Raw genomic sequence first — 19,958 nt, forward strand, 5'->3', positions numbered from 1 at the left:
TCCACACGTGGATGGCACTGCAGTTTCTCCATGCGCTCTGCTGTCGAAATACTTGCCATATGGCAGTAAAAACTAATTGTTTTTAAATCAGATTTTTCACGTGATGGCTTCTTGCGCGGTCATTGATGACCCGGTTGAAATGATCAATGAGGGGGGGAGGACGGCCACCTGGGTTCAACCCCAGGCAACTCATCGGTGCCGGCTCGGTGCCCTGACCCCTTGTGCCAACCAGCTGACGCCTCTCGAGACGGGACCATAGCCAGAGGTGTCCTCTCTCGGTCACATGGGCAATCGGGAGGTGATCGCAACTGTCGGCGGCCCAGGGCCGTAGGCGGACTCTAGAGACGCAATTTGATTTGGAGCTACGAGAGGGAGAGACTGAAGCCAGAAATCTCACGCACCTCAAGAGAATGGTTAAACTCTATTCAAAGTACATGGCGGCGCACCCGTCCCAGTGACTCCCCACAGGTCACGTAGCATGTAGGTTTCCCACCACCCGGCACAGCCGAACAAATTGAATTGTAACATGGTGCGCGAGCGGTTTAGCAACACGCCAATTGTTAGCGTTTCAGCTCACTCTAAACTAAACAAATTTTAAGTTTAGCAGGTAAGGCCCACTGAGCAATGTAGCTCTTTTTCAGAAGCGACCTGGCCACACAAAATGATTGCCTAACGAAGTGGCTTATCGCGTGGAAAATTATCACAGCCAAATACTCTTAAACGCGTGTTTTTAAATGTGGAGGGAAAAACCGGAGGAGGACCCAGAGAAAAATCCACGTGACCACGGAGAGAACACGCAAACTCCAAATATACAGCAGGTGTCAGGGTCGGGATCGAACCCACGATCACCTGTATACCAGGCGAAGTAGTGAACATCTCACTACCGTGGCGCCCATAATATCGTCATCCACTCACCGGTGGAGCTGAAGAACAATTCTCACAACCAAATTTAGCCATTAGATTGCTCCAGACAGCAAAGGGCTGAAGTCAAGAAAAGTCATAAAAAAATACATAAGATAGATTGTTCACAGTTCTGCTCTTGACAGCAACAACACCTACACACGAAGACTAAGCTGCCTTTTTACAAAAATCACAAGGCAGGTGGTGAGGATTACCAGCTCCGGCACAGCGCTCGCGGGTGAGACACGAGGTCATGGACCATTGAGATAACTCACGGGGCCTGTTCAAACTGCCCCAGAGGACCATGTGTTTCAGATCTCTTCTTCACGATTCACGGCCGAGCTTTGCCACACGGAGAAAACCTTTCGGGGTTTCCCGTGGCAATGCTGATCACAAACGCTTAAAGCCTGCGCCCTTTGCACTGATGTGCTCTTCGTCAGAGAGTTGATATCGCTACTTGTTTTCATATCGTCATTTAAGTTCTTTATTTTATTTGCCTTCATGCCCTTGACAATCCTCACTGAATCCCCCCCCCCCCAACTCTTTTTTCAGGAGAGTCCTGCCAAGTTTTCACAGTAGTTGAGCGATGCTGCTGCTGCTGTGTGAACCCAATTGAGTAATTTGCAAGGATATTTTTCAAATTGGGATGTTTGGCCCCAATACCCATTACATTGTGTGTAACTAATAAGATTTTGACTTAAAACTTTCGTGACTGCAGGAATTCATATTCTTGCTTCTTTTGGTAAAGTCATGGAGATAGAAAATTCCAATAATAAAATCTAATTTAAAATTAAAAGACCAAAATAATAACTTGCATTTTATTATTTATTTTAAATTTTAATTGCCTCTGCCCCATTGTGTAACAACTTCAGACACAACTGTAGTCACATCTGTTACCTCTGTAAACTGTAAACCCTGAGTGTACTGCGTAGCTGTGTGGGTAGCTGCTCACCCTGGTGGTACCGTCAACAATGTCATCTTCATCATCATTCTCGTCATCTCCAGAGCCTTCCGCCTGTACACGCAACGCACACGCGCAAGCACACAAAGACAAAGATCCCCCATATAGCCTTAACATACTGATGGGGCGTGTGCTGTTAGCGAGCACCTATGAAGGCCGGAACGGCACACGAGAGGAGTCGGTGGCCACACGCTGCACTCACACACACACACAGCCAAACACTTAAACACCACACACCTGTGCCCACATCTACTGTGCACACCCAATGTATACACAGATGCTTTAACTTCAAATAGACAGCTGGGCTGGCTCCTGCTGCTGCTCGCAAGCGCCCGTTAGGGCCAGCGCTATCACATAAGTGGGTGGTGGTGGTGGTGCCAGCATCATGATCATCATCATCAGCTATGTTCTATCCTCTGCTGGATGATATCCTCCCCACGTAAGTCACCACCCCGAGTTGGACAAGCGAGGTCACAGTCCATCTCACTGCCTCACTCCCTCATCTCATTGCTCCTTCTCGGCGGCGATCGTCTTCTCAGATGCAATCCCGAACTTCGATTGCCATTCCCGTCACAAGTCTTGTCCATCGGTCATCAACCATCGAAGTGTACTGCCCAAGCCCGCTCACTTCCTAAACCGTCATTGTGATGTCTCATGCGAATTTGTTCTCTCATCTATGTGTTCCTCTTTCTTTCTGTCCATCAATGTAATTCCCAGCATGCATCTCTCTACGCTCGCGTACTCTTCAGGTGCTGTTCTAATTTGTTTGTTCGTCTGCACGTTTACACTGGATACGTACGTACGTACGTTGAACTTCTTTCACACCGTACGTAGCCCAACCAACTGTGCTAATCTGGAGGTGCGTGGCCGATAGAGCCGCGTCGAGCTGGGGAACACAACGCAGAGGCGTTCGCCGAGACCGCAGCTGGACCCGGCGAGGCGAGGAAGAACAAGAAGCAATAATCGCTCTTCGTTTGAAAAAGTGGAAACCCTCTTCTGTGGCCGAGAGGGGAGAGTGGACGGTAATTGGTAATTATGAAGGAGTGGGATTCTCAGCCTCTCCAGGCCCAGTGCCCACACGCGTCTTTTTATTTACGGAGCAAATTCCCACCGAGTCTCGAGACTCTTTGTTCAGGAGGGTCCTGCCAGGCTTCCGCAGCAGGGGGGTGATTCTGCTGCTGCTGTTCGATCCCAATTGAGTAATTTGCAGGTAATTTTCAGTTTTGGGACGTTTTTCAAATCCCAGTTAAGTTGTATGATTCTAAAAACAAATAATTACACGGAAGAAATTAATTTAAAGCCGAGTCAAGCAAAGGCTCATGACAGATTTAAATACCAATTTGTCAAGGATGTTGTACATTCGCAGAAATAAGACCCAGGGAACATCAATCTCAATGCATTAAACTTCTACTGCTTCCAATACTAACCAAGACAAAGATCCCCAGTATAGTCTACTACTTCCCATACAAGGACAATGATCTCCCGTATAAACATGAAGAGATTGTAGGAGCGAGCACCTATGAAGGCCGGCACGGCACATAAGGGGGTGGGTGGCCAGCACCTCGCCCGACCACCTCTGTCTCCCCAGTGGCGATGTTTACACACCGCACCAGATATTCATCTGAGGCTGAGTCGACCTAGGGGAGGCCCAGGACCGATTAAGATAATCGTCACTGGCGTTGGCCATGAACGGGAATCAAACTCGGGGCCACCGGGTTCGTAGCACATCGTTCTAACCGCTGCACTACCACTCCCCACACACGCATACACAGCAACAGCAACCATTCAGCACCAAGCAGCAGGGACTTCACCAGGGCATGTGCACCGGGAGAGGCGCGCTCTACGGCAATGCAAGGAAAGGACGCGTAAGCGCACACGCGTGCTTAGCTTCGTGGTTACGACAGCTTTCTTCGGTAAACCTCAAATACCTGACATGCAAACCGTCTTGCAGGGGCAGTGGGAATGCGTGTTTTCCCCTGCTGCTGGACAGGCCAGTGTTTGCATGAAGCTGTACGAAACATGACCACAGCAGGCTTGGCAGTGTCCACAAACACAGCAGGAAGCAGCCCATTGAAGTGGAGCACTCTACGCGCGAACCCATCAAAGCGCATTTCGCTTTTGTTGAGAAAATCTGTGCTTTCACCACGCGTCCCTGGAGGCCTGCGGCTAGAGGAACAGGCGAGTCTCAGCCCTAGACAAAGACAAAAATCCCCCCCACGTCTGCCACGGCCCACGTGTTCCGCGGCGCACTGCAAACGGGAAACACGTTGCCAGCTGTGAGCGCATCATCCGTGTCCTGTGGCGTGCGACGACCGAGCGAGGGCTCCGTCACCTTTTCGCCGTGCCTCGATGCGGGGGGCCCAGGCGGTCCGGGAGGGCCCGGCGGTCCCGGGAGGCCCACAGCAGCGTCGCCCTGGTGACGAAACAAACACGTGCAGGGAGAGTCAGCCGAGGGAGAAGCGGTGGAGCTGCATCACCGTCACGAGGCTCCACGACAGCAGATTGCACGAGCGGCGCTCTCTTCACAGGATTGTGAATGTTTGAGTGGAATTGGCGCCGACGCTGCTGGGGAATTTTCAAAATGAGAACCATCTTTAACACTCACCTGATGCTCCCCTGCAGGGTGCTGAGTAATTACAGGGCATGGGGAGTGATCACTCCCTGTCAGCACTGCAGGCCTAGCAAGCCCCACGAATTGCAGTGCAGCACTCGTGTGTCTCAGAACATTGAAAAAAAACTATCTCTGATTAGACACCATCGTACGGCTCAAGATCACATGTTTGTTCTTCGAGCTTCTCATTAAACTCCTCGTTACATTCCCCCTGAAAGTTTTGCTTGATGTACACTCTCCACTGCGAGAGCTGGTGCCAAAAGTCAAGCACAACGACAACGCAGATGCAGCGTTCATCTCCACTGGCCGGCAGTCAGAGTCATTGCCCTCGACTCTGCTTCAGCAGTGCGAGCGTTGTGATGAGTAGCGCGCCCGTGTCGAGAATCCCCTCGCGTGTTTTTACACAACTCGTGCGCGTGTGCCCAGAGATCTCTCGGGAGGCTGTTGGCGTTGGACACTCGGCGCGCTGTCCAACAGAGGTGGTCTCACCCGGCCACCTCGAAGGCTTCATTTTCAATCACAAAACCTCACACGGCGAGTGAAGTCACGAGAAGAGCAGCACCTCTGGCAAGGTTCGACCGCATCGCCACGCGGAGCACGAGCCGTGAAACTCAAAGCCTGGGCTGTGATCCCAGGCTGAGCTGATTGACCTCCACCCCGCCCCCCCCCCCCCCCCCGTTTGCCGGGTGACCCCTGGACCCGGGTGGATGACCCCCGGCGTGCGCACGTGCTGGGGCTCACCTTGTCCCCCTTCGCTCCCAACTCTCCCTGGACCCCAGGGAATCCTCGTGACCCTCGGTCTCCCTGCAACCAACAGCCACAGGCACCATTAACAACGCCAACGGCAGCAGCAGCGCTGTAGCCGCTGTCGTCCCGGATCAGAAGAAACCGATCAGCGGTTCCTGACGATGGCATTTCTCCCATTGTTACTCTGCTTCCAAAAGAGATAAATATTAATATTTGAATATAAAAACCATTTCTTAAAATAATAATACTATTAACCTCTCATTTATCTCTGCATGATGTGAGGTTTGTCACTGTGTGCTGCTGCTGCTGCTGTGTCAATGTGGAACAGCTCTCCCCGTTGTACTAATCCGTATGTTTCACTCGTTCCATCTCTAAAATTCACAAACTCTTCCAAAACAGAGTCCTGAGACTCAGTCAGGTTTTCCTGGGTCAACGAGCATTGGCTTTACTAGTAAAAATAATAATCGCAAAAAAAACAATAAGTGATTAAAACAATTCTAGGTGTCGAATCACCGACGAGTGGGCCTTGTGTATCCAGGCATTGAGGTAGCAGAGATGTAGCCGTGACTGCATGGGAAGGGGAGGCGGTGTTGGAAGATGTATTTATATTCTCAGGTTTTTTCGGTAAAGTCACGTAGGTAAAACATTAAAAGTAATGAAAGTAAAATAAAACAAAACAAAAATAAAATTCACGACGTTTCGGAGGCAACACAAGTCTCCGTCATCAGGTGGGACCGTCACAGCCAGATTAGCTGCATCAAGTGAAGCAATGATTCAAGATGTAATCCCTTATAAGCAAGTTGAAGGGGGGGAGGAGAGGGGGGGGGGGAGTTCATCAGAATGTGGTAGCCAATGAATGGAAACGTATCGGGAGGGAGGGGGGTGGGAGGGGGAGGGAGCCAACAGAAAATTTGGCGACGGCTTGGACGCGGCTGCTGCGCACGCCAACACAATGGACAGAGAGGGGGGAGGGGAGGTCTGATACACATGATAGAACAAAGGAACGAAAATGCCCATGTTTATACCAATGCAGGCTGAAAAAATGAAGAGAGTACTGTTAAAAATAACTGGGGATGTTAACACTCGGTGAAGTAAATTAAAATAGTGCCTGTCAGATAAGATGGTCCAAAAAGTGTAATTAAGTCTTTTTTGCGTGGTTAATAACATCTTTCCAGTGATTACTGAGTTTGTACCCATCATCACGGTTGAAATTATGTCTGTGTTTGTATATTTGTATGGCTTCGTGTACAAACCTTTGATGGTAGCCAGGAGGCTTGCAGAGAACCTTGGTCTCGGAAAAGACAATTTCATGAGAGCCCGCCGAGTTGTAGCAATGATCGGCAACGGCCGAAGAATCAGTTCTGCCGTGTTTCAGATCTGACTTGTGCTCGCGGACACGATCAGCAACATGACGTTTTGTTTCTCCAATGTAGCAATCACCACAAATGCAACTCAATTTGTAGACTCCAGGATACTGTAAGTCAGGAACGACATCCTTCACAGATGGAATCAGATCACGGATTTTATGCACTGTGCTGAATCGGACTTGGATCTTATGTTTGTTTAGAATTTTGGAGATCTTTTTGGTCACGCCTGCTATGTATGGTAACGTGATAGTTTTGGTCGGAGTTTCATGTGGTTGTTTCTGTGTGGTGGGAGAGACCGCTTGGCGGATAGTATTATCCGCCAAGCGGTCTCTCCCACCACACAGAAACTCCGACCAAAACTATCACGTTACCATACATAGCAGGCGTGACCAAAAAGATCTCCAAAATTCTAAACAAACATAAGATCCAAGTCCGATTCAGCACAGTGCATAAAATCCGTGATCTGATTCCATCTGTGAAGGATGTCGTTCCTGACTTACAGTATCCTGGAGTCTACAAATTGAGTTGCATTTGTGGTGATTGCTACATTGGAGAAACAAAACGTCATGTTGCTGATCGTGTCCGCGAGCACAAGTCAGATCTGAAACACGGCAGAACTGATTCTTCGGCCGTTGCCGATCATTGCTACAACTCGGCGGGCTCTCATGAAATTGTCTTTTCCGAGACCACGGTTCTCTGCAAGCCTCCTGGCTACCATCAAAGGTTTGTACACGAAGCCATACAAATATACAAACACAGACATAATTTCAACCGTGATGATGGGTACAAACTCAGTAATCACTGGAAAGATGTTATTAACCACGCAAAAAAGACTTAATTACACTTTTTGGACCATCTTATCTGACAGGCACTATTTTAATTTACTTCACCGAGTGTTAACATCCCCAGTTATTTTTAACAGTACTCTCTTCATTTTTTCAGCCTGCATTGGTATAAACATGGGCATTTTCGTTCCTTTGTTCTATCATGTGTATCAGACCTCCCCTCCCCCCTCTCTGTCCATTGTGTTGGCGTGCGCAGCAGCCGCGTCCAAGCCGTCGCCAAATTTTCTGTTGGCTCCCTCCCCCTCCCACCCCCCTCCCTCCCGATACGTTTCCATTCATTGGCTACCACATTCTGATGAACTCCCCCCCCCCTCTCCTCCCCCCCTTCAACTTGCTTATAAGGGATTACATCTTGAATCATTGCTTCACTTGATGCAGCTAATCTGGCTGTGACGGTCCCACCTGATGACGGAGACTTGTGTTGCCTCCGAAACGTCGTGAATTTTATTTTTGTTTTGTTTTATTTTACTTTCATTACTTTTAATGTTTTACCTACGTGACTTTACCGAAAAAACCTGAGAATATGAATCATTGCAGTCACGAAAGCTTCAAATCTAGAATTAGATGTATCTATGTTGAACTTATTTCGCACTGTATGTCGCAAACCGTGCTAATCGGAGGCGCAGTGTGGTGATGATGATGTGTGTTGAACTTCTTTCGCACCATATGTAGCCAACCATGCAAATCGGAGGTGCGGGAATGTGCTATCTCCATGCCATGGCCTTGCCCTCACAGCCTTGCCGTTGCTCTCTCTGCTTGTCTGTTAATAAATAGTTCATACGTATCGGCCTCCATTATAAAATAATTCTGTTTTGTCTCAATGGGCTTTAACATGGTCATAAAGATCTCCTATTATATGGTTTTCTCTGGACATCCCACGGTGGCAATATGTTAACTCCCTTGCCTGGCATACAAGAGGCCGTGAGTTCGATCTCGACCCTGAAGCCTGCTGTATATTTGGAGTTTGTATGTTCTCCTCGTGGCCGCATGGATCTTTCTCCGGGTCCTCCGGTTTTTACGTCCACAATTAGAAATGTGCGTTAAGAGTATTTGGCTGCTATACATTTCCACATGAAAAGCCACTTCGTTGAGCTGTCATTTGTGGCCAGGTCGCTTCTGAAAAAAGAGCAACATAGCTCAGTGGGCCTTACCTGGTAGAATAAAAAAATAGTTTTTAAATAGTTTAGTACTATAGCTGTTCACCTCACGAGCGACCCAACAAAACCCCTTCCCTGCTTCTCGCTCCTCCGGAGGTGCGGAATGGAGCAGAAGCGAGCACGCGAGGGCGGTCCACTGCTACTCTAACAGAACCCCTTTTGCCACGGTGCTATTTGAGGGATGGCAGGCGCACGCGGATGTCCCGTACTCACTTTAGCACCACCTTTACCCGCAAGGCCCTGAGTGGAAGAGAAAAATCAAACGAGGTGATTACATCATCGTCGTCGTCATCGACGTCGTCATCACCGTCGTGACGCACAAAGTAAGGGAATTCCTGCTCCTCATCAATCACACCTGCCCACACTTGTGCCCGTACGTAGAGGTTCAATATCGTTTCTTTACTGGTGCGCACGTGTTCGTGGAGTGTGCGCTGGTATTATGCATTCAAGCATAAACTGTACATTAATTGGTGTGTGTGTGTATTCGACTTTTCCTCAATCTGCCAGAGCAAACGTTATGAGGGCACGTATATATTTCTATATGATTATGTATTACACGTGTTGTTTAACCAGGGAAGCCTCGCTCTGAGTCTCAAGACACTTTGTCAGGAGGCTCCTGCCGAGTCTTTGCTGGATGAGGTGGTGTAACCTCAGTTGAGTAATTTGCAAATACGTTTTCACCATCAGGATGTTTGGTCAACATCAGTTACGATTTGTACATGTTTGGCTGTGGGAGGAAAACAGAACTCAGAACAGAGCCGTGTGTGTATGTGTATTTGGATCAGAGCAGTGTGTACATTTTGGTGAATGTGTTTTGCTCTGTGTGCACTGCTGTGACGTGGTGCACGGGTTATCGTGTGGATTGGTATGTACGTGTGTTTATGTTGCTCGTGCGTGTTCTACTATGTGTGCGTTATTGTGATGTGTGTGGGTGTGTGTTGTTGTGTGCATAGGCATGCAATCAAGCTGTAGTGCTTTGCACAGAGTGCTACAATCCCATAAACATCGCTCCATTTCCAGGTCATGCACACCAGTGGCAAGTGACATCTGAACCTGTACCGAGCCTCCTCGAGGCCAGCTCAGCCTAGTCGATCTGGTGTGTAAACATGACAACTGGCGAGACAAATGTGGGCCGATGCGGGTGCTGGCCACAAGGCTCTCTCGCGCGCCTTGCCAGGCCGAACGTGGACTCGTGAACAGCACCTTGCCCCTACAGTGAACGGGGTGAACGGGGTGAACTGGTGGGATCTTCGTATTGTTGCCGTGGCCGCGCAACTCCCGTGTATAAAAAATGAAAAACACGGTGGGAGGCTGCGTGCGCTGCACGGACGTGCGCCGCTCACGGGCTTGCCGACGGGCCCGGGCAGGCCGGGGGGTCCCACGGGTCCAACAGGTCCCGGCAGGCCGGGTTTGGCGGCCGCTGCGTCGACGCGTACACTCGCGGCGGGGCTGGGAGGGCCTGGCGGGCCGGGGGGCCCGCGGGGTCCAGGAGGCCCCGGATCTCCCTTGTCCCCCTTCGGGCCGGTGAGGCCCACTCGCCCGTCGCTCTGCAACACACGTTGGGGGGGAGGGAGAACGGAGCAGCCTTCACTGCACAGCCTGACACAAGGCCCGAGCGATGAGTAGCGCTGACAGAGGGAGACCCTCTCCGCTCTCGCAATGGAGAATTCTTCCCAGACTGGCAAAGTGAACACTATGGGAACGCTCATCTAGTTTTATATTATTATTTATTTCACTTGTTGAACCAACAAAGTCTTAAGACTCTTATTCGGAGGGTCCAGCCAAGTTGTTGCTAGAAGAGGCCATGTTCTCAAGTGTAATCTCAATTGAGTAATTTGCAGTTAATTTTTCACCGATTGGATATTTGGCCAATATCATCACCATTGTACATTTTTGGCTATGTTAGGAAAACGGAGTCCAGAGGAAACCCATGCAGTACAGAGGGAGAACGTACAGACTCCACACAGAAAGGCGCCCACATTGGGATTAGAGCCCAGGCCCTTCTTGTTGTGAGGCACGATTATTACCACTGTGCCCCCACCCTGCGGCCCATATCAGTAACATGGTTACATATTTTCTCTCTTCACGAGCCAGGAGTGGGTGCGCATGCCGCGGTTGATCGATGATACCGATTTGTGAAATTCCCGGGCCTGCTGCGCGGCGAGGTGGGCTGATATGGCAGTACAACAAGTGGGTCCTCGCCCAACTGTGTGGACTCTTGAGTGTTAATCCCATCCAGTATCCTCACACACATGCAACGCACTCCTTAAATTTGGTCAAAAGAGTCGCGGTTTTGTGGATGAATAAATCTCATTGATGCACCTGGGAATCAACACGACCGACCGCTATTTACCGCGCTTGTTGGAAACGCCGTTAAACTCTCAAGCCCCCCTTGTGAGCAATTAAAGTCAGAACTGGAATGCGAAACACAAACAACAGAGGCGGAGGTGCGCACGAGCCTGAGGGTCGTTTGCGTGGAAAGGGCTGATGGCGACGCGCGCCTCAGCGGCGGAAAAGCATTCCGGGCAGTGACGCACGGCCCTCCGTCGCGAGGCAGCGGGCGGTGCCCCAGCCAGTCGTGTCCACGGCGCCGCGCACGCCACTGGCGGGAGCCTCACTCACTCACCGCGCCCTCCACCTGCGCTGCTCCGGTCTTGACAGGGGGATGCTCGTCGTCGTCTCCCGGCCCCGCTGCCGCCGTATCGCCCCCCGCCGGCGTAGTCGGCTCCACTCTGGGCCTCTCCGCAGCAACTGCGGCGTTCACGCACGGAGGTCAAACGTCGGCGCGGCGCGGGGGGGGGGATCGGCCCGCGCCCGTGCCCGCCCGCAATGTGCGCGCGTGTGATGGGCCGTGCTAATCGACGCAGATCAAAGGCCGCACGGCGGAGACAACGGTGCGAGGTATCCGAGCGCCGAGGTCGGCAGATGGATCAGAAGAGGCCGCACAGCGACGGTGCCAAGTACAAGGATCAAAAGCAGCGCAGCAGCACGTGGATTGGGGTAGAGATTAAATGATCGCATGCCACGGGGCTAAGCACACGCCCGGCTGTTAAGAAATCCCTCATGGCAATAATGAAAGCGGTAATCACCTCAGGGAAGGACAGTGAGAGTGCAATTGAGAAACAGAGAGAGGGGCACTGGCCACAGGGGATGACTGCTAATTGGCAGCACGCAAATACCAAGGTGGTATTTTTACACCAGTCGACAGGTGAGGCTTCTCTGACTTCACCCACAGTGCACGGTGCCCTCTAAGGGCCCTCAACGCTATCACCAATGTCCACACACGGCCTCGCTCTGAGTTGCCAGAGCTGCCTGACCTCTAGTTCCATCGTGCGACAGCTTGCCAGCACTTGCGACCCCTCGGCCGTTACATTCTCTCCAGAGCCAGAACACCACTCTGTCAAGAATTATGTTCAGTCGCCTGGCATTGCTTACAAGTCCTTCTTAGGCTGATTCGTAAAACAAATCCAACCCTCCCCCCTATGTGTTGTTATTCAATAACTGCCTCCTGCAGCGTGAACACACGCAGCAGGGCGCTCTCCCCTCCACAGGGCGGAATGCACACTGCCCCACCTCCCAGCAAGGGATTCAACGCAACCTCACCTCGGCTTTGCACCTCCGATCGGCACGGTTGGCTACGTGCGGCACGCGAAAGAAGTTCAACGAACGTACGCAGCATAGTCCGTGGAAGTGTAATACTAATACATTTCTACATCTGATGTTCGCGACATTTTTTAATGGTGCAAGGCGATCGCGAAGCAAGGCGCCGCCGGCTGTGTTGCACAGACGGCAGTCTGCAGCAGTTTTGCGGTCAGGGGGCGACCCCGTTGCCATCGTGTGATCGGCAATCGAGCAATTTGCAGGTGATTTTTAGCATTTTGCTCAGTCTCAATAGACAACGCACAGGCACCGAGCGAAAAAGCTCGTACGCGATGCAGCCGTCCCTGGACACGAGCGGCGCACGTGCAGCCCCGTCCGTCGGTCCACTGCCAGACAAGGGGGGCCACCCTCACTCGTCTAGGAGCCGCGGGGGTTATTTAATCATGCTTTACCACCTCAGCCATTTGCGGGTTGGAGATAGCCAGGGGCGTGGATGTGGACGCGCAAAAGTGAAGTACTACAACGGCTATTTTCCTGCACTTCCGTCTACAGCCCACAATGAAGGCCCATGGGCTGATGGGAACTGGATCAGCACATAGTGGCCACCTAGTCCAGCAACATCCAGGCTCAGCCCTGCTTAGCTCACCTTCAATTTGAACGTCCTTTTTAAGATCAGAGCTGAGCACACCACACAGCAGCATCTCTGTGGTAAGGGAGGCCCAGAGGACCTTGGCTAAAAAAGGACTCCGTTTGCTTGTTTACCTCTTGTGCTGCAACTGGCTTTCCCGTGCGAGACGTTAGGTTAGGACGGGGCGCCGTCAATGTCAACGTCAGCGGATCTCTAACGGCACTGCACAGCCGACGGTAGTGCATGCTGGTATGCCTGTGGCCCAAAGCACACTGGATCGGCCCGATCCCGTCAGATTTCGGAAACTAAGCAAAGCTAAGTTTGCGAAAGCACGTGGATGGGAGATTGCCTGGGGATACCTGGCCTTAGTTTGGCACAGTGATTCAGCAGCGCCCATGAAGGCATACGAAGGGAGTGTGGGTGGCCAAAGCCACGTCAGGCTGCCTTTGTTTCTCCAATGCCGATGTTTACACATCAGACTGGGTGCTGCCCATTTAAAGCCGGGTTGACCTTGTAGAGGCCGAGGAACAGTTGAAATCGTCGCCACTGTTATTGGTCGTGAACAGATATCAAACTCGAGGTGGCAGGTTTGTAGCGCAGTGCGCCAACCATCACGCTACCGCTCCCCAACAAAAACCCAACAATCCCCCTGTATAGCTGAAACGGACTGTACCACTGCACACGCACGTACGCACACACACACACACAAACACGGTAATTTCAAAAGCCCGCTTGACTGACATTCCAGTGATGAAGTGAGGGGATACACCCCGGTGTTCATTTACAAACGAAACCTCCCGACGCTATGGCCTGCGGCCGCTTGTGATGATGAGGCAAGAGATGCTTGTGATGAGACAAGGTCTCGCTCCGTGCTATCCCATCACTTCAATCACAGGGACATTAACATCAGCGGCAGTGGCGAAGCACCGCAGGGCACACGGGTCCCCGCCTCTAGTCAAGATAAGGCAACAGTGCCACGAACATCGGTAAATGTCTTGTGCTTTCAAGTTGTCCGTTAACATGCCTCGCGTGTCAACACGCAGCCTGGTATGCGTCAACATTCCCATTATTGTCACATCAATCCACTTTAACACGCTGTGTAGTATCGATGTTCGTCCTATGGGGATACTGACCCCTTGCCATGGGAAAGATGGATTCCCACTACTTGATCTTTTGATATATTGTATATGCATGTGAGTAGGGCGGCCACATGTACAATGATCACAGGTGTTAAAAAAAACACCCAACCGCGTGAAAGTTAGTAAACACTCCCTCGTGAACTGCAATGGCATTGGAGGTTGCCTTCCTCGTCGACATAAGGGACATTGTTCAAACTAATGGTTGCATATTTGCCATTTACCAGGCATCACTTGCAAATCGTTGTTAGATATACGTACATAATGGTTATTTGTATTAAAATGCTAATGCATTACATAGCATTGTCTAGCTACTGAATGCAATTGAACTGCAATAAACAATGCAGGCTAGGCAGCAAAAGGGATTGATTCTTGAAATGAATTATGATGCACACTTTGTAAACGTGCATCACGGGCAGGATGATCAGCTGCATTCCCTAAATGTACCATCGTCCTGCCCTTGACACATTTAGACAAATGGCAGATAATACACCCAACAGACCTCGGAGTTAAAAGTGTATCATTCCACAGGTCTCATTTTCAGAGACGTGGCAGACGCTGCCGCATGCAGGCACGCATCTACGCCTCGAATCCTGCAGCGGGCGGCTGGTTTGGTCGAATGAAGTCGTATAAAGTTCTCATCTTCAAAGGAGGGCTGAACCCAAACAAAGAGACTGCGTTCCCTCCTCGGCTGTCTGATGGGGTCAAAGCTTCGTTCACGAGGGCACACGGACTGTGACATTGTGGACAGGTTATGTCATTTAGGACTCTCGTGATGTCACCGTGACATTAAACTTACACATCAACGATACAGTGACATCACGCCAGTGCTGTAAGAGGTGCATTGACTGCAATGTTAAAGCCCCTTCTCCTTATTTACAAAAACTTCTAATTCGCGTGTGGCAGTCTGCGACGCAGCCTAACTTCCAAACTCGTAACGATTAACTGATCGCGATTGACCGTCGTGCTCACGATACATACCCTGAATCGTCTGTGCACGAATCAACTTAAAAAAATGTTCATCTAATGATATACAAAATAATATCTTTACGTCACATTTGGGATGATGGTCCAAGTTAGAGAACAAATGTGACTGAACAGACAAGCCGGAACGAATGATAACACGGTCAACTATGAAAGACATGACGGACATGAGGAAAGGAGACAGGACAGGAAAATCGCCCGATGAAGGTGGTTGTAATCATCAGTGCAAACATCACAGTACTCAAATTGTAAATGTTCCAAGTTTACTCTCCAACACACCGGTGTGCTGGAGTAGTAACTAAATGGCACGTTTTGTTCACGTGACGAGTCTTACTAATTGGCTGTGTCGGGCAGTGGTGGGTTAACGACACATTTATACTTACGCGATCTAACCCAACAACAACAACTTTATTGTGTATATTATTGATCGTGAAAGCCTACAACGTGTTAAACGGATTCAATTCAGTTACTCGATTGCACTGCAGACAGTGTGGGGCACTCGATGGCCACACGGCGCATGTGCCCAGAAGAGCGGCTCGCTTCGTCAGCTGCCTCCTCCATTTCTGGGGCTGCTCTCTCCCCGGCGTGTGGCCAGCACCGCTGGGCCGGCCCGCCGCGACCCAGCGCCCTGCGTCCCACTACGGGGCCTCAAGTGCTACTCAGATTGCGATGGGCCCAGTAAAGCTGTCTCCCCCCCCCCCCCCCCAAATCTGAGTTTGAATCCCGCTCACGGCCAACAACGCCAGTGATGATTATTTGAATCGGTCCTGGGCCTCCCCCTGGGTGGATTCAGCCTCAAATGAGTACCCGGTGCGGTGTATAAATATCGCCACCGGGGAGACAAAGGCGTCCGGGTGTGGTGTTGGCCACCAACCTCATTGTATGCCGTGCCGGCCTCCATGGGTGCTACTCATGAACCGCACTTGCCCCAGCAGTTTGTTAAGACTACACAGGGGATCTTTGTCTTTGGGGGGAGGGCCACCCTAACAACAGTGGTATCGCGCTATGGGGAGTGGATGAACTCGGGTGGGACAAGGGACACGTTTTGGGGCAGTGCCCACCCCAGGGTCCTGTCCCCACCACCTTCTCTCCACCGATGCGCAGCCTCTTCCCCGTGTGCACTTCATGGCAATTATAATGTGGCGACTGTGCACGCCTTTGTCCTAACCGCAACACTGCATCGCGTGCCCTCCTCTAATTGAGCTGCAACACAGAATTCTACGCAAAACTCAGAAGCGCGTGCTAACCTTTAACGCCGCTATAAAATACAGCCATTTAAATAACAAACATTCTAACGTAAAACCTGATCATAATTTTTAAGCCGAACCTCACCACGTGCTCATTTCATGATACGAATACAGTATATCCTGTAACCCTAATATTTACTTCATCTTTATCAGAACACGTACCACTAATGCCACCTTAGTAAACGGAAAAGTCAAAGTGTCTCGGTGCTAAAACCAGAATTCGGAGGAGGTGCTCTTCTCCATAGGCAGTCCTGAGGCAGGTTGGTAAATCCACATTCCCCATGGCGGGGCCCAGTCTGCATCGGACGAATCACGTTGAACCTACCACAAGGTGGCACTCATTGTATCAACACCACAGAGCTGATGTGCCGAGCTGAGTAACAAATGTTTAAAGGGGCGAATGTAAAATCGAGTACATTTCGTATTCACCGCCGTTCTTAAAGCGCAGGGCTACCGCGGCGAAGGAAGCCGCTGCGTTTCACAGACGCCGCCTGCAGTCGTCTCACAGCCGGGGGCGATTCAACTTGGGCCCTTGACGCCAGCACACAACGTCCTACTTTTCTTTCTAACGGCGTCACAGGATCTTTTAACGTCGATTGTCAGTGCACGCGCAGGTATTAACCAGCGCGGCTTTCCGGATGGGAACCCCGAAGCCTCTGCAACAAGTGGGGAAGGCTCTACGGCCGGGCACGTCACCGCCGCAATGCACGTGGCATAGGGCAGGCGTGTTACGGGCGACATGCCACGTGGCACCGTGTGGTGCGCCAGGGGAGTTCGTGGTGCTCGTGCCAACTTACGAATGCCCCTCAATGATGTGGCCAGTTGGCCTCAGTGGCCCACAGGTCAAATTACTTTGACACCGCTGGTATAAAATGTCTTTACAATTCCTGAAGAGCAGAAGTTTTAACTAGTCAGGAAAGCCTCACTGAGTCTCAAGACTCTCTTTCAGGAGGGACCTGCCAAGGTTAAGTTCTCATTACATGTATTGATATCAAAATGCATATATGCATGCACACACAGAAGACGCTCTCACAGCACGGAAACGCGAGTTAGTGGAATCGTTTGTTCAGCATGGATGGGAAGCGAATGTGTGGATATTTTCGAGCAAGAAAGAGCGCGCTTTTGAAGCCAGGACAGAGCCCATCAGGGGTTGATGTGAGTGGCTGCAGGCGACGCAGGCAGCAATGCCCCATGGGTTAACGAAGCCTCACTCAAGCAGGCCTCAGGGCTTGGGCAGGCAGTCCTCCTCTCTGACGACGTCATCGCCACCGTGGCTGCGGGCATGGGTTCTGCAGCTAACAGTTCAGTGACAACGCAAGCACGAAGTGGTACCTCTCCTAACGCAGAGGCTTCTGCCAACAAACATTGCAATTCATAACAGATTTTGGTTACTTTCGTACGCAGGCTTTTACGGCCAAGATTATGGTTCATAATTGAGTTTTTAGGTGAGGTCGGGTAAAAAAATGTGTGTCGGGTGGAGGGGGGTTTACAACACATTGTTTGCACGACCGAACCCATGAACCTCAATTATAAATTTTAGATTTAGAGTAACAAAGATTAATTCATTGCAGTGTTGGCTCTGTCGAAGGATAATTTGCCAGTTCATTGTGTGGTTGGGACTATCCGCTTTGTATTTGTGTCATAATATTCCAGCCCGTCCATACTGCCTAATGCGTTTGCTTTGTTCCAAGGTACTGTAACACTACACTTTGAGTAAATTGTGAAAAATGTATTCTTAAGACACACTATTATACGATGCTGGTATTGTGATCGCAAGGAACATCGATTTCAATCTGTCAATTGATGAGCCGCTCCGTGCCTCCCCGTTCGACTCTTGTTGTGCTTCCCAGATTCACACCCCATAATCTTGTGATGGCACTGCGCCTTGCGCCCGTGTGACGACGAGGTGTGACGACGAGGTGCACTGCGGGAACCGGGTTCTGGGGCCTGCTGGGTGGGTGCGTGAAGCGTGTGCAGCCAGCACTGGCCCCCGTGGCTTGCCCCGTCAGCTCTTGCCTGATTTGTTAAACCACCCCGGCGCAGAGGCTGGCTGGGAAGCGCGTGATGGCGTGCGCCGCGACAACCCACACGGCGGCCAGCCAAACCAACGGACTTGGGAAACAACACACGGGAGACTGCGTCAGCAATTGAGACAGACCAGCCGCCACCCAGCAGCCAAATAATAGCGATGGCACGGACTGTGAGGCGCGCAGGCTGTGGGGTCGTGGACGATGAAATGCCGGCTTTGTAAAAAACCGAGCGACTTTGCGCACGAGAAGCCGCGGAAAGATGCACCGTCGCGGGACGCGTCACTATTTTCCGAAGCGAGATTGTAGCTGCGTGAAGGGAACAGACTTCTGGCCCCGATGGCCCCAATGGCCTCGGGGCTAGAAGAAGATTACACCTGTCCTCTTGCACTTGAGGGCAGCGCACAACATTTACAGAATACAAGTTAGAATCCCAGCTTTGCTTGACACTCTCGAATAGTCCACGGGCCACAGCGAAAAAACAATTGCTACCACCTAACTTTAATCGTGCCCATTCATTTGTACGGTCAATAAGAGTGAATTATGAAAAATAAGAAAAGGTTTCACCCTTTCTGGCAATAAAACCAGTGTTGAAGGCTGTCCTTCTTTGAAGGATGTCTCGGGAGTAGGCCAATCAGTTTCAAAGACAATGTATCGATTATCAGAATTTGTTTGCATGTTCACCACAAATGCGCGTGGTTAATGCAGACTTGCTTCTTTGCAAGAGGTTTCTATTTGGTGTTTGAACATCTTAACACTGGTTGTATTGCCAAAAAGGGTAAACCATATGCTTATGTTTAATACCTCGATACTGGCAAAAAGGTCCCATGGTAAGAGTAGGAAATTGGAAGCCCTAGAGTTACGTGACCTCAGGTGGCACTGACAAGCGAGGCATTGGGCACGTGGACTTGAAGATAACGGTTCGGTTTTTTCTACTCCACTTGTGCTATCCGCGTCATGCCACGAGACAAAGGATCCAATCGGAACGCTCGTGTCGCTGTGTAAGCCCATGTGTTACAGCCATGGCCTGTGGAAGCAGATATCGCAGAAGTATTTTAAAAATCCCTTCAGTGATCTTTTTATACACACATACATAAGAGGGGGGGGGGGGAGTGCATCTTCCCACGTGCTCTGTACAGAGACAATTGTCCATCACGTGGCATGTTTTTTTTTATTCTCAGAGATGACATTTAAACCAAATGAAGGGGGAACCCCCCCACACAATTTTGTTTGCGTAGAGCCCACTTTGATTAGAGGTGTGCAACACCCACGCTTGGACGACCGATCTCAAACCCCTGCCTACTCCCTGCGCTGCCAAGCTATGCTCACCCGTGACCCAACGCTCTGAAGGACACTCGTCCTAATCTGCGCGTGGCAGTGTAAGAATAGACAGTGGGTCAGAACCACTGCACCGTAAACGCACGGCGCCCGATGTCACGGAGCACCTCCGGACACGATGCTCGCCCGTTCACCCCAGTACCGCCACGTGTCCAAGGAGTATAAACCATCATCACAGCAATGGCTTTTGGCTAGCCGTAAAACAAAGACAGTCACCGCATCGCGCGCTTTCAGATGCGCTTCTGCGGCCATATCAGGAAGCCACTGGCAGCTAGGCACTTTTAAATCTAGATTTAAAACTCATTTCTTGAGAACTGCTTTTTTGTTTTTAGTTTGTTGTCCTTCCCCCGGCACCTCTGATTAGCACGATTGGCTATGTACTATAGTAATAGGTGTTTACCCTTTAAACT

At 50.6% G+C, this 19,958-nt stretch overlaps 1 protein-coding gene across 6 annotated transcripts in view; it reads right to left on the reverse strand.

Annotated features, from left to right (window-relative positions):
• Positions 1 to 19,958, reverse strand: part of LOC144729790 (uncharacterized) — a 283,970-nt gene that overhangs the window by 51,742 nt on the left and 212,270 nt on the right. For all 6 annotated transcript variants that reach the window (XM_078610337.1, XM_078610329.1, XM_078610312.1 and 3 more), the window contains 6 exons: positions 11,215 to 11,339; positions 9,932 to 10,135; positions 8,802 to 8,828; positions 5,214 to 5,276; positions 4,194 to 4,274; positions 1,853 to 1,915 (listed from right to left, as the gene is read on the reverse strand). In XM_078610337.1, the coding sequence (XP_078466463.1) occupies positions 1,853 to 1,915; positions 4,194 to 4,274; positions 5,214 to 5,276; positions 8,802 to 8,828; positions 9,932 to 10,135; positions 11,215 to 11,339 (563 nt within the window). The remainder of the gene's footprint in view (positions 1 to 1,852; positions 1,916 to 4,193; positions 4,275 to 5,213; positions 5,277 to 8,801; positions 8,829 to 9,931; positions 10,136 to 11,214; positions 11,340 to 19,958) is intronic.

This window comes from Lampetra planeri, chromosome 2, assembly GCF_965212315.1.
Source record: "Lampetra planeri chromosome 2, kcLamPlan1.2.h2, whole genome shotgun sequence".
Lineage (NCBI taxonomy): Eukaryota > Metazoa > Chordata > Hyperoartia > Petromyzontiformes > Petromyzontidae > Lampetra > Lampetra planeri.